Source organism: Anguilla anguilla, chromosome 18 (genome assembly GCF_013347855.1).
Source record: "Anguilla anguilla isolate fAngAng1 chromosome 18, fAngAng1.pri, whole genome shotgun sequence".
Lineage (NCBI taxonomy): Eukaryota > Metazoa > Chordata > Actinopteri > Anguilliformes > Anguillidae > Anguilla > Anguilla anguilla.
Window position 1 is genome coordinate 23,146,288 of NC_049218.1, and position 13,066 is coordinate 23,159,353.

General features: G+C 43.5%; 1 protein-coding gene across 2 annotated transcripts in view; it reads right to left on the reverse strand.

The window, feature by feature from the left end:
* Nucleotides 1–3,389, reverse strand: part of col21a1 (collagen, type XXI, alpha 1) — a 60,312-nt gene extending 56,923 nt beyond the window's left edge. Inside the window, exon 1 of one of the 2 annotated variants that reach the window (XM_035400253.1) lies at nucleotides 2,999–3,389. In XM_035400253.1, coding sequence (XP_035256144.1) covers nucleotides 2,999–3,164 — 166 coding nt within the window. In that variant the 5' untranslated portion in view covers nucleotides 3,165–3,389. The remainder of the gene's footprint in view (nucleotides 1–2,998) is intronic. The other variant, XM_035400252.1, reaches the window with a different exon arrangement.
* Between the last annotated feature and the right edge of the window lie 9,677 nt (nucleotides 3,390–13,066).

Here is a 13,066-nt window from a genome sequence, read left to right on the forward strand (position 1 = left end):
GACCCATTATGATAGATACTCTAGTTTATGGACATATGTCCACACCCACCCGCCCCCTGCCCCCCACCTACCCCCAGCCCCACCCCTTCCTCCCAGCCCCAACCTCTACTGTAAGCTGGCTGTCCTGGTGATACTGTGAGTGTGTTTTTCCAATTATCTGCCCCCGCGTTGAAACAGAACAGTGAGGAGGCAAGCTGACATTGCACAGGGGTACTTGCTCCAGCGTTCTTGCTTGAGCCCTGGGGGCAGGGTGGGGGTTTGGGGAGTGGCAGGGGGGCGGTGGAATGGTGGGGTGGGGGGGGGGTGGAAAACCCCCCCTCTGCTCCGGCCAGTTGGCACAGCTTCCCCTCTTCCGTCCGCCCCGGGGCTGGTCTGGGACCGGTCCCACGCGGAATCCATTTGTGCAGTGAGACAGCAGGATCCCAGGCCTTGGACACTGACCAATCGCACGCACTCACGACGAAACCGGGACAGCGCTGGCCTCACAAGAGCCGGTTCCGACCCACCAGTGCACTCGCCATGAGCGGGTTCTGACCTGGCGATAAGCTCACCATTAGAAGAGCAGGTTCTGATTTGACGATGCGCTCATCATTAGAAGAGCAGGTTCTGATTTGACGATGCGCTCATCATTAGAAGAGCAGGTTCTGATCTGGCAATGCACTCATCATTCGCCATTAAACAGAACCACAGTCTTTCAAGACTTGAGGGTCATGGTAAAACATGGTGCCATGTTTTGGAACTGAGCAGGGACCCCAGATACACCCCAGAACCCTGGATCTTTGAAGAGAACACGTTTCAGATTGCCAGGTCTGGTTAGCCATTTGGCATCTTTTTGCACGCCAACCCTAATCCCTGACCTAAGAGGCACAAGGAACTGCAAGCCACCGGTATGCACTTCCTTAGAAAATCCTCTGGAAAATTCTGGAAAAAATCACTCCAAAATAAAACACGACTCAGAAATCCAGAGTTTGGGATTTCTCTGGGAATTATTCCCCCTTGTTTGTAGCAATAGTTATAACAAGATTTATTTTCGGGCCTTGTGGATGCTATCCAGTCGAAAGACGGAGTCCGGAAGCCATGTGTGATTTATTTCGGTTTTCCAGTGAAAGGCTCAGCCAATACATGATTCTGGAGATTGTATTCACAAATCTTCACTTGTATGTTTAAGGGATTTCTATCCTTTCCTGGTTTTTGTTCTTTGGCATCGTTTTTACATTCTTGCTTGTGTAGCTTATATTTTTACGCTCATTGATGTTGAGCGCAGTAATTATTTAATAATAAGGAAAAGTTAAATGCATTTACTTTGTTTATTTGTTCTGGCCCACCAGACATGTCAGAAATGCCTTATCGGTCTTTCGGCTATATTGGCGTCCCGTTGTTCTCAAAAACGTGCCAACAGTAAACAAACTCTCTGTTCTTTGAACAATATTAACAAACCACAGATTTGCATGAGCCAGAAACAGCATCATTACTCTTACAAAAAATCAGCTGTGAAGCAAGTTTTAGAACAAAATAATAATGACTGCAAAACACGCTGTGAATCTTCTTTGCATTGTGTGTGTGTGTGTGCATGTGCATGTGCGTGTGAGAGTGTGTGTAGGGGAAGGGGGAACCAGAAACAATGTATAATATTTCCATGCGTTACATTTTAGATGGCAGGTGAGTCGCTTCAGCAGCTAGTTTGCTGTGCATGTCTGTAAATTTGGTTTAAGGCAAGTGCTTGTTCTCAGAATCCCAGTACATGCAAACATGGATAGCTCAGCAGAAACTGGACCTGTTGTACATCCATTGCGGGTGTGTTTTTCCTCCAAGCAGTCACTGGACCTTAACTTTTCCAGATTGGAATATCCTATCAGAACTAAGGCCCCACCATGCTGATCTACCATTGTTTTTTTTAATTGAATTTTATTTCATTTTTATTTTGTTGCTTTAAACCTTCTGTTGCAACAAGAGAGGTTATTCCAGCACTAAATCAGTAACTGCTGGTGAACATGTTCAATTAGTTTGCCAAGGCAAGGGGAAAATGAATTACAGCCAGATCCTTTCATAGGCATCATAAGAATGGCCAAAACATTATATCAGTTCCCCCATCAACTTGGGTTCAAATAATCAAAACCATGAACCAGTGCACAGAAACACTTGCTTAGCTGGAACTGGAGTCACTTCATGCTCAAAGATGCTCAGCAGTACTATCCATAGAATCATGAAAGTCCATCTTTGATTTTAAACACTTTATTTTTCTTCTTTCAGATCACAAGCTACATGCCTCGGCTAAAACATCTTTCCAAACTGACACCTGGCTCATTTTCAGACGTCACACCTCAGGAGTGGATTAAGAAGCGTCTTTTTTTACGAGCGGAGCCAACCCTTCGATAGAACGCAGTGCGATAATTCCAGTCATTCCATGGGAGTGACACCAGCGCTAACAGGGGGAACGAGAGCTGCGAACTTGTGCAGCAGGCTGCTGGCTGTGCATGGCTTCTGTCATTATGCTAGTTTTATGACGTGCCATGTCTTTGATCCAAAGTATACAGCGCGTGTACCACAAGGGCTCTACCGCTTTTAATGCATTCAAGTGCAATACTTTTTTTTAAAAATCAGTTAAATTGTGTGACAAGCCTAAAAAAATAGTTATTGCAACAGTATTAATATGAACTTCATGCTAGGCGTCAATTGTTTCACTGCTATTTCCTATATTTAATTCATTCATTCGTTTTTTTTTTTTTACTAGGAGGGAGATGAGAGATAAAATTAAAAATCCTGCAGCACAAATAAAGTAAAGAAAAAAAGCATCTCAGCATAGTCATAACTAGCAGTTCACAGCTAACTGCGTTCCTGGATGAGAGAAAACCAAATGTTGCTTTGCACTGCAAACACACCAGGCGACCACCTTGTTTTAAGCCCACCGCAAACCGAGAACCACATTCCCTGCCCCCGAAACCGCACCGAAGGGCTTCCCTTCCCGTCCTTAAAAGCAGCAGAGAAACGAGCGCCTCACCTGGAGCAGCGCGCGCGTAGCGGGAGTCCGGTCCTCTATTCAGCGAGACCGAGCGGGCATGACTGCGCGGAGCCGCCGGAGAGACGCTGGCTTTCTGGAGGCTGTGTTCGGCAGATGTTTCTCCAGCGTGAGAGAGCCTGCCCTCTCCCCGTCCCGTTTCCCACATCCCTGCTGGACCGACGCCACCTTCAATTACCGCCGAGTGGAAAAGACACACAGATAAGGACAGCGTTCAAAAAAAATGGATGGGAGACTTTTTTTTTCCTTCTTTTTTTAGAGCAGAAGGAAAATAGTACCAATGATGGCAGTTGTGTTACATCCAGTTTTTTTTAGATTTTTTTTTCTGTACTCCCAGCATACCAAGAGAGTGTGGGGGTTCCTGGAATCAGGAATATGGTCAGTTTCAACCGACAGCTGTGTTGGATGGTCGTTATATTTGACTGCTTGCCTTGTATTGTGAATCTGAGGGGGGGGGGGGGGGGGGGGGGGGGTGATTGTGCTTAGTTTGAGTCTTTGAGCCAGCTGCAGTCTGTTCTCCCTGGAAATGTGAGGGGGAACAAGATGCATCCATGTCTGTTTAAGGTAAAGAAATATTTGGACATTCGGCACGGGTACTGGGTCCAATCTGTTAATGGTCCCACCGAAAAGAACAGTGCCCTTTCCTCAGCCATTCCAAATTGGCACATTCTCTCCATGCTACACACACACAGAACTAATCATTATCATTCGTGCTGGCATCACTTTCTCAAAACAATTTGCTGGTTTGTTTCCCTTTTCTTAGAAATTCAAATGCAGATCACTGTCCGGATCAGGATTGAACGTCTGGGGTCTGTTACAAACAGCACCATTCTTGCATGTTTTTATTTCTGATAACTAGTGACGAAAGAGAGGAGTGTGTCTTCCAAACTGTGACTTACTGTACCATAATTCTTAGTTTAAAGTGGTGCAGTCATGGAGAGATACAAGCATGGATACTGAGGTGGAACCTATAAAAATCGGCCCGTGGGTCTTAAATGCATTCACAACTTGATATCCATTGCTGACTTGTTAGTACCATAGTGTAAGTATATAATTCTATTCGGTATGCTACAATTACTCGGGTAGCCACCCATGACTGAACGTAAAGATAGAAGGTCCCGACCCTTACGTTTGCAGATCTAATCTGGAGCTTGCTGATTAACCTGGCCAGGAACCCCTTTGTGAGACTGCTTATAGCGCCCATACTCCAGGGAAAGGAGGCCAGCCTTTCAGTGCAGTGTCTGTGCAGCTCAGGTACTGAGTGTGATGGAAGAGATGCTGGCAGCAAACATATTTGGGGGCGAGGGAGGGGGGGGGGTTGTTCTGGAGCACAGGATGCTACAATAAGACAGTTAAAATTTAGCAATTATTACAGTTATGTAACATTACATAATGTTAGAAATATATAATTGTGTACTGTATTCCAAATTTGGGAGGGGAAGAAGGAATAATAAAATTGTTCAAAATAAATAATCCATCACATGCTCATAGGTGCTTTATGAAGTGATAATGCCATGACTGGAAGTCAAGATCAAAACAAAGAAAAAAAGAAAAAAAAGAAAGTTGATTGGCTTACATGTTTAAAAAGGTAAAACTACACTGATTAGGCCGTCACAATATACAATCTTACACTGACCATTGAAAGCACAAATAAAATGCATTGCAAACTCACCATAAATCGAGGAAGTGCAACATATTCTAATGTCCACCCAATGCATCACATTAGTCTCAGGCTTGGGCCTGCTTTCGTTCACATGCAGGTAAAACTCGTCTGCTTGCTGTGACGCACATAACATTTTCCTACCGCAGTATCCTGGACGTTGAACCTGCATGAGGATTACACCTGTTTGGTTCACTCCATCCATTTTCTAAGTCTAATGCTCTGACTGGAACGATATGACACCTGGTGTGCATTTGCTAGACAAAACAATTTAATGACCGGTTTTAAAAAGACAATGCCGTCTGTGTTTTATCAACGCGTGACGTTTTGCCGGGCCCAGACGAAGTGCTGATCCAGGAGCAGCGTGTTGCGTGCACCGCACTTCTCCCCAGAATGTGCCGGTTGTTTCGTGTGGATAGTGAATTTAGTACGCTATATGCTATAAGTATCTGGACACCCCTTGATCTGGGGCTGTTTTTCATGGTTTGGGCTAGGCCCCTCTGTTCCAGTGAAGGAAAATCTTAATGCTACAGCATGCAATCACATTCTAGACATATGTCCACAATTCTGTGCTTCCCCTATAGTATGGGGAAGGCCCTTTCATGTTTCAGCATGACAGTGCCCCCAGGGCACAAAGCAAGGTCCATATAGAAATGGTTTTGTCGAGAACGGTGTGGAAGAACTTGACTAGCCTGCACAAAGTCCAGACCTCAACCCCATCCATCACCTTTGGGATAAACTGGAAAGTCAAATGCGAGCCAGGCCTAATCGCCCAATCAGTGCTCGACCTCACTGATGCTCTTCTGTCTGAATTGAAGCAAATCCCTGCAGCAATGCTCCAACATCTAGCATAAAGCCTTTCCTGAAGAGTGGAGGTTGTTATAGCAGCAAAGGGTGGACCAACTCCATATTAATGCTCGTAATTCTGGATGAGATGTTGGATGTCTGGTGTCCACATATTTTTGGCCATGTAGAGTATCTCCTGGAGAGGGAACTTAACAGAAATGAAGTTATGGAAGATAAAAACAGTCCTTTAGCTGGAGAGTTAAGTCCCAAAGAGTTAAAAGTTTTCCCCTTTCCCCTCTTACAGTCTCCTGCGCGTGGCGGTACGTTGCTACTGAAGACGCTTTGATTAAATAGACAGGTGCAGCTCGTGAATTCAAAAGAGCTTTTGGAGATGCTGATCGCTTATCCGCCTGTGGAAGCCTCCGCCTCCGCAGATTCATCTGGAAACCGGCGGCTCGGGTTCCTCGGGGGGAAGCGGATTGGACCTCGCCTGCATCAGATAGCGGAAAATCAGGGAATCACAGGAGCCCTTCATAAATAACCTGAACGAAAGAGAAGCTCACCTGCGCGACGGTTGGCTTCGCGGCGACAGAGGGGAAGCCTCCGTCACGGTGATTTACGGCGTTTGGTCAGCAGGAGGAGCGCGGGGCCCGTGCCAGGAGGACCGGAGCTTCACCGAGGCTGTCAGAACCTCCTGCCTTCCAGACTCTCCGTGGTAAAGATTCTCCGGCTGACAAGAGTCTGGCAGCCAAGCCCCCAGCTTGATGAATGTCCAATCGGAGGTCAGCCTCCTTGTTACTAATGCAGTCTTCAGCAAAAACCCCCGTTGTGGAAAATCTCGGTCAGAGGGAGTCCTCTTGCTACAGAGACTGGGGCGAACGTCCAGGCCCAGGAGAAAGTTCCACTGAGCTGGAGGCCTTGAGGCGGAGAGGAGATGAGAAGAGCCTCGAGCCTGGATACAGAGGGCACTTACAGCTCATACAGCCCTCTGCATCCAGCGTGGATAATAGCGTTGGTAGGCAAAGTTCCACTGCTGGGGACTGGCATGTCCAGTTGGTCCTGGTCCAATCTGTGCAGGGATCTTAGCTACCTTGATTTTCTGCAGACATGTGCATGCACACACACACACACACACACACACACACACACACACTCTTACACTCACACATGCACACACATTTACACACACACACACATATGCAGACACAAGCATACATGCATTCACTTACACACGCAGAAACAGACAGATAGGCACACAAACATGTAGAACACCCACTGCATACACTCAGACAGACAAATATACATTGATCTATCCAATATAATATCACAAAAGTAAAGGTATTCAGTGTTAAGTATTTTATTCCTATATAAGTGTTATTTCATAGCATCCTTGGTCACTAGACATCTAGCCCACATGTATTACATTTTCAAACTGAATTAGGTTTTTTTTAATGATGCAAACGAATGTTAGGAGAGCACCAGCTGTCTAAATTACACTTAAAAAGCAACGCAGGCATTTTTGATGAGCGGTGGTTTATGTTTTGTCCAGAACCCAAACTTTGTAATATACACAATATAGACAGTAAAATGTGCTTACTTAAGTAAACTGTTTTGCTTTACACAAACATTTTCCAACCTCCATAAGGAGGTTTGATGCTGTTTTTAATTTGAGTCAAAGTTCCGATAAAATCACCTGCCAAATGATACGTTTGCGAAAGGTTTTCGCAAGTTTGGCTGGCATCTGATTGGTCAAATTGCCCAGTATTTTTGCTGATGCAAAGTCATGTGGCTGAAAAAAGCTTAACCCTTTCCTGGCTGATCATTAACAGTAAGTACACAAGGTAAATGTCTGTGAGGACTCTCATGATATCAGAAAAAATTCATTCAGCCATTGGAACATAATTCACAATGTAATCACGTGTAGGGGCAATATCTGAAACCCAAGCCCATTTTGGGTAATGTCCCCCAAAATATCTCCACTGTGGTTGCTGTTCCGCTCGTAGTTCCGAATGGGAGCACATTTCACGATACAAGTGTGACCTTTAACCCTTAGTCTGTCTACATGGCTGTGGGTATAGAGCTCCAACAGTCCTCAACAGTACTGTATTCCACAATACTGCCTTCATAGTGCTGTCCTCAAAGGACCCCCTCCATGAATGTGAACCCAGCTTTTTTTCCCCCAACTGTGAAGCTACATAACATAGAGGGAGATCTTTGTGTGTTTTATGGGGTAAATGAACAATAAATCAAGAATAAACAACCTAAAAATCATTACAGATTTTTTTTTTTTTTTTTACATGAATACATTATTTTTTCTGGCCATTTTTGACGCAGTTTCTGAAACGTTATGAAAGTTCTGGAAGGCGTATTTAGCAAAAAAAAAAAAAAAAAAAATTAACAGCAGATTTTTCCATGAGTTGGTGTGAGGTGTGCGTCCCTCACTTTGAAATCGCCTCATCTTTTAGTAATCTAACTTTAACCCCTTAGCGCACAAGCCAAATCTTGCCAATCCTTGCCCATTTAGGGGGTGCCTATTTAATGCTTTATAACTCCAGATGTGAACCACAGAGACTTGAAAAATGGCTTAAATGAAGCAAGACATTTGTACAATGTACAATACTAATGCAGATTAGTTTATATTCATAATTTTGGAAGAAATAAAGTGCCACAAATGCAATTGTTTTGACAAAAAATCTAAAATGAATTTGCACTTTTTAAGTTTGCAATGAAATACTGAGAGATTGCATATATACAGCAGGTTAAACTATACATGTGCTAGATCAAAAACTTGTTGACCACAAGTTCATAAAATCTAAGGGTGGATATGTAAAACTACTATAGATGTATGAAGCAAAAACTAAGCAGTGTACCCAGCGTCTCCAAATCTATCCAAAATGTCTAAATTATGCATTGCTGTGAATCACAACATATTCACGTATTTCACTACAAATCAACTGTTTTGACTCAAGAAAATCACTGTTGAATAATTTAAGTGGGAATTACAAGCTTTCAGTCAGTACAGTGGTCTAAAATATCTAGGGGTCCAGAAACATATCCAAAATTGAATAAAATGCTTTTTGTTCATTATAAAGCATATAAATGAGCCCCTTATGAAGGTTTAAGATGGAACATTGCTATCAGATTAAAAAATAATGCAAAAATATTGTCACACAATGCGGTACAGTACCTAAATGTGCAATAATTAACTCTAGTATGTATTTCTATACTCTGTGCTCTCGTATGTTTTCTTGTATGGGGATGGGACATGAAAATTTTCAACCGTCCACCACGTTTTGGCAATGTTCCAACTCTTAGGTCATCACTTGAATGCTTCACAAACACTACAGTCCTAACTAACGCTTACATTACAGTGTGAAATATCCACATTATACAATACCACAAACCTATTTAAAGACTCTCAATTTCAAAAATAACATATATAACCAAAGTATTTTGAGAAGTAATACATAGCAATGAATGAAATCTTATCTATGTTCAGTAGATGGAGACAGAGACAGTAAATACATGATACTGTTCTATTCGCTTCTGTTTTGCTCCAGAAAACGATGTCACCTAGGTCTATCACCAAACATATGGCTTAGCTATGCTCAGAAGTCCTCAATAATAATGGTATTTTCCAAGAATTTACGAAAAATCGCTGACGTTTTGTTAGCAGCGTCTTTGTTTTACTGCTACCACAGAGAATGCGTAATTGAATGCGATAAGACCATTTTCGTTTAGGCTGACCTATAAAACGCTATTCCAAAAGCAGAATTAGACAGGTTATACATCGTTAGAATGCTTATACTCTCACCTACTGAATAAATGAATTGTCAATCAAGCCAGACTGTACTAAAAAGGGCGACGACGCCGTAAACAACAGGTGTGGTATTACCCACAGCTATTTTGGAAGATACCCAGGCGTCGCAGATGCGCGTATATTTCCCGGATTGTCCAAGTCAATATATGACCACGCAGTCTCAAAAGGGACATCTCCACATGTAAAACCAACAGTAAGGTTGTATATTTATTCAATATTTAGTCCCAGATATTGACTGGGATGACATAAATGACATGGTATCTTTTTAAAAAACTCTAGTTTATTTCGTTATTCAGTGAGCAGCACTTTCACTGCTATATAGGCATATCTTAGGGCTATTGTCGTGTTTATCTTGTAGCTATGACGGAATATGATTTTTTTAGTCATGAAAGAATATTTTTATGAATGCCAAGATAGACAATATTGTCCATTATGTCAAGGGTGGGGGGTGTTTTGTAGATGAGACTGCAGGGAGGGGGTGCGTGTTAAATGAACGACCGGAGCGACAATGGTGGGACTGCGAAACTCCGTTTTCGGCATAGTTGTCGTGTATCGTCTACTAATGAAACTGAAACAACGTGTTTCTGTGTTTATCTCACACTTGGGTTGCAGTAGCACCGAATGTTTGAGTTTAGTAATCCCTAAGTAGACCACTAGGGGCTTTGCGCTAAGAGGTTAAGTTCCGCGCTGCGTAAGGCACTGCCACAGCCAATCATCCTAGGTGGCAACGGGTTCTAATCCCCAGCCATAGAAGGGGATAAGCACGAGGGCTTAACGTTTAGCACAGGAGACGAGCGCGATGCGTTGCTACAGCGGGCCTCCGGTCGATAGGGAGGATTAAGAGTTTCCATGGAAGCAAGCGGAGGGATGTTCCTGGACAAGGGTGCTGGGGAACACAGCCTCGGAGCAGGGGGATCCCCCTTTCCCTGGCTCAGCAGCTGTGGGGAAAAAGGGGGGGGCGGGGGGCAGGGTGGAGCTTTTGGGAGGAAAATCATTCGGGGTCCCATGCCAGGAAACACCCCCCCCCCCCCCCCCCCCACACACACACACACAGCCCAGGGGGCTCCTGCTGCAATATCTGGCCTTAACCACGGCAACGCAGCCCACAACACAGGCTGTGTTCGAAGACAACATGAGGAGTTGCCCCCCCCTCCTCCTCCTCCTCCTCCTCCCCCACCCCCGCCCCCAGTTTTCCCGGTTTCCTTTTTAGCAGTAGTGGGACGCACAACCATGTTAAATTAATTTGTAAAACGGCCAAGCTGAGTTTGCACTGCCCTCTGAGAACCAAGTCTCAGAACACGGGGAGAGGAGGATTCTGAATCAGACCAAACTAATCAACCTAGCAGGAGGGCATGCGGTTATTGGGAATAAGTGCCTGCGTTGAATTCAGTCTTTCCTGGAGCTGGAGTGGTTTTCCCAAACTCAATTTTGAGTATTACCTCATAAGAACGACATATTGCAATTCATACATTAATAAAAAGAACACTTGTCAATGCCAAATGTATATGTAGTTCTAATACTGTTCTGAGATATTTTGAAGTGGCAAATGAACAAAACAAAAAAATGAACGACATATGTCGGGGGGGGGGGGGGGGGGGGGGGGGGGGTGAGTGGGGGGTTGCTGCAGAGTGCCATTAACTTCTTAAACTATGAAATTTAGTTTAAATGAATCCATACCGGGCATTTTATTTAGATGAATCTGCTCTTTTCCCCCTACTGGTGGGACGGGGAGCAAATAAACAAACAACTGAACACACGGCAACAGCATTCCCGCTTTCAGTAACCAGGTAACCAGTTACCACCCAAGACTACAGTGAGATTTTATGGAATAATTCAGCACGGATCATACTGAACATCAACAATACACACACAAAAAATACAGAAAATGTTTCATCCATAATCACGTGAGGGGAATTATCTCCCTGATGTGTTTGGTTAAGAAAAGGTCAGCAGAGAGTTTATTTATTTAAAGTCTATTTTTATCTGACTCTTTACACGCTACCCTCTTACTTTCTCCTCACTGGGGATAAAATAGATTGTTACTTAGTGAATACCCAGGAGGGTATTGTACTGTATTGTAACAACCACTGGGGGAAAAAAAGAAAAAAAAAAAAAAAACATTTAATTCCTCATACTTGAAAACTCAAAACGCCTTTCATTGCATGCTCTTTCCCTCATATTGAGATGAAAGGCAGTTTTTAAAGGGTTGTCTTAAAATAAGGTCAGAAGTATGCCAAATTACTTGTCAAAGAGATTAACATGTTAACACATTATATAACTCTGTTTTACAGAAATTGTCCTCTGGAGCATGCAGGTTGTCTGCATAGTTGAAATGAGAATACGTGATGATTTAAATGATGCAGAACACTATGACGCATTCTGGATATTGATTTTACTTTTCTGTTCGACTGCTTTCTAAGAATTTTTAGTTGCGTAACCGCCATAGAAGTTAAAAAGTTACGTTTGATGCAAGGATACTCAACAACGGCATACGCATGACATTAACCCTATTGCCTTCAGAAAGAATTAATTCCTCTTGAACGTTTTGACATTTTTGTCCATTTTGGCCTTCAACACAAACACATTTATGATGCAAAAAGTTATCCAACTTTTTTTTCAAAAATGAAAGACTAACATTACTTCGTCGATAGGGCTTTGGCGGCTACTTCTGCTCAGAGTCTTCTCAGGTATGCCTGTATGAGTTTTGCACATTTATATTTTGGAATATTGCGTCCATTCCATCACAAAAATGTACTTCAACTCTGCCAGGTTATACATGTTGATGGTCAGCAATTTTAAGGTCATACTGCAGATTTTCAGTTGGATTTAAGTCTGGGCTTTGGCTGGGCCATTCCAGAATTCTGGTCATCTACTTTTAAAGTTGTTCCTTTCTAGTTTCTGCTGAGCGCTTTGAGTCATTCTGCTGTTGGAACATGAAACTTGACCCTAAATGTAAAATCTCTTGTGGCCTAAAACAGGATATCAAGGATTTGCTTACATTTGTCTCCATCCAGCTTGCCCTTGACGGCACCAAGTTCCCCGGTCCCTCTTGAAAAACAGCCACATAGCATGATCTTGGGAGTGTCTAGGTTGTGCCATATTTTTTTCCATTTTGTTACAACTTCACAGTGCTCCCAGGAGGATTCAAACTTTTGCCAATCTTTTCAGAACCTTCTACTTCTTTCCACGTAACTTGATCTCAAAGCTCCACGGACAGCTCCTCGGTCTTCATGACCGTGTGACTAAACAAATCCGCTGTTTCTGTTGCGAGACCTCACAGAATCGGCGATACTTATCTCATTAAGCAGTTGAGGTCGGGCGCGTTCCAAGTCAACAAAGGTGGGCCTCCTCAGCATATTCAGCCTGAGCTCTCTCTCGAGAGAGAATGGAATACACTTAGCCCAATTTAGGTTGTTAATGCATGGCGGATTTGTGAGGGGTCCAAATTCTGTGGGCGCAACCGCCAATACCACTGAGGGGGTGAAGGGGTGAGGGGGCAGGGGGGGCCGCAGAGTGAGAACATCCAGAAGCGCTCTGCGTTCCATCTCGAGGACCCACGCACTGCTGCGCACCCTCCAGAACTGACTTAGAGGACGCTGAAACATTTGAACGAATCTGGGATGTAAAAAAAAAACAGTAAATAAAAAGATGAAGATATGAAACACTGTGGCGGCTGCCATTAGCCTGTCCTGATTTATGAAATGGTTAGGGCTTAATTGCGACGGCACTATGTATGATTTAAGGAGGCCGTTTGAAGTTATACTTAATAAAATTATAAACCGAG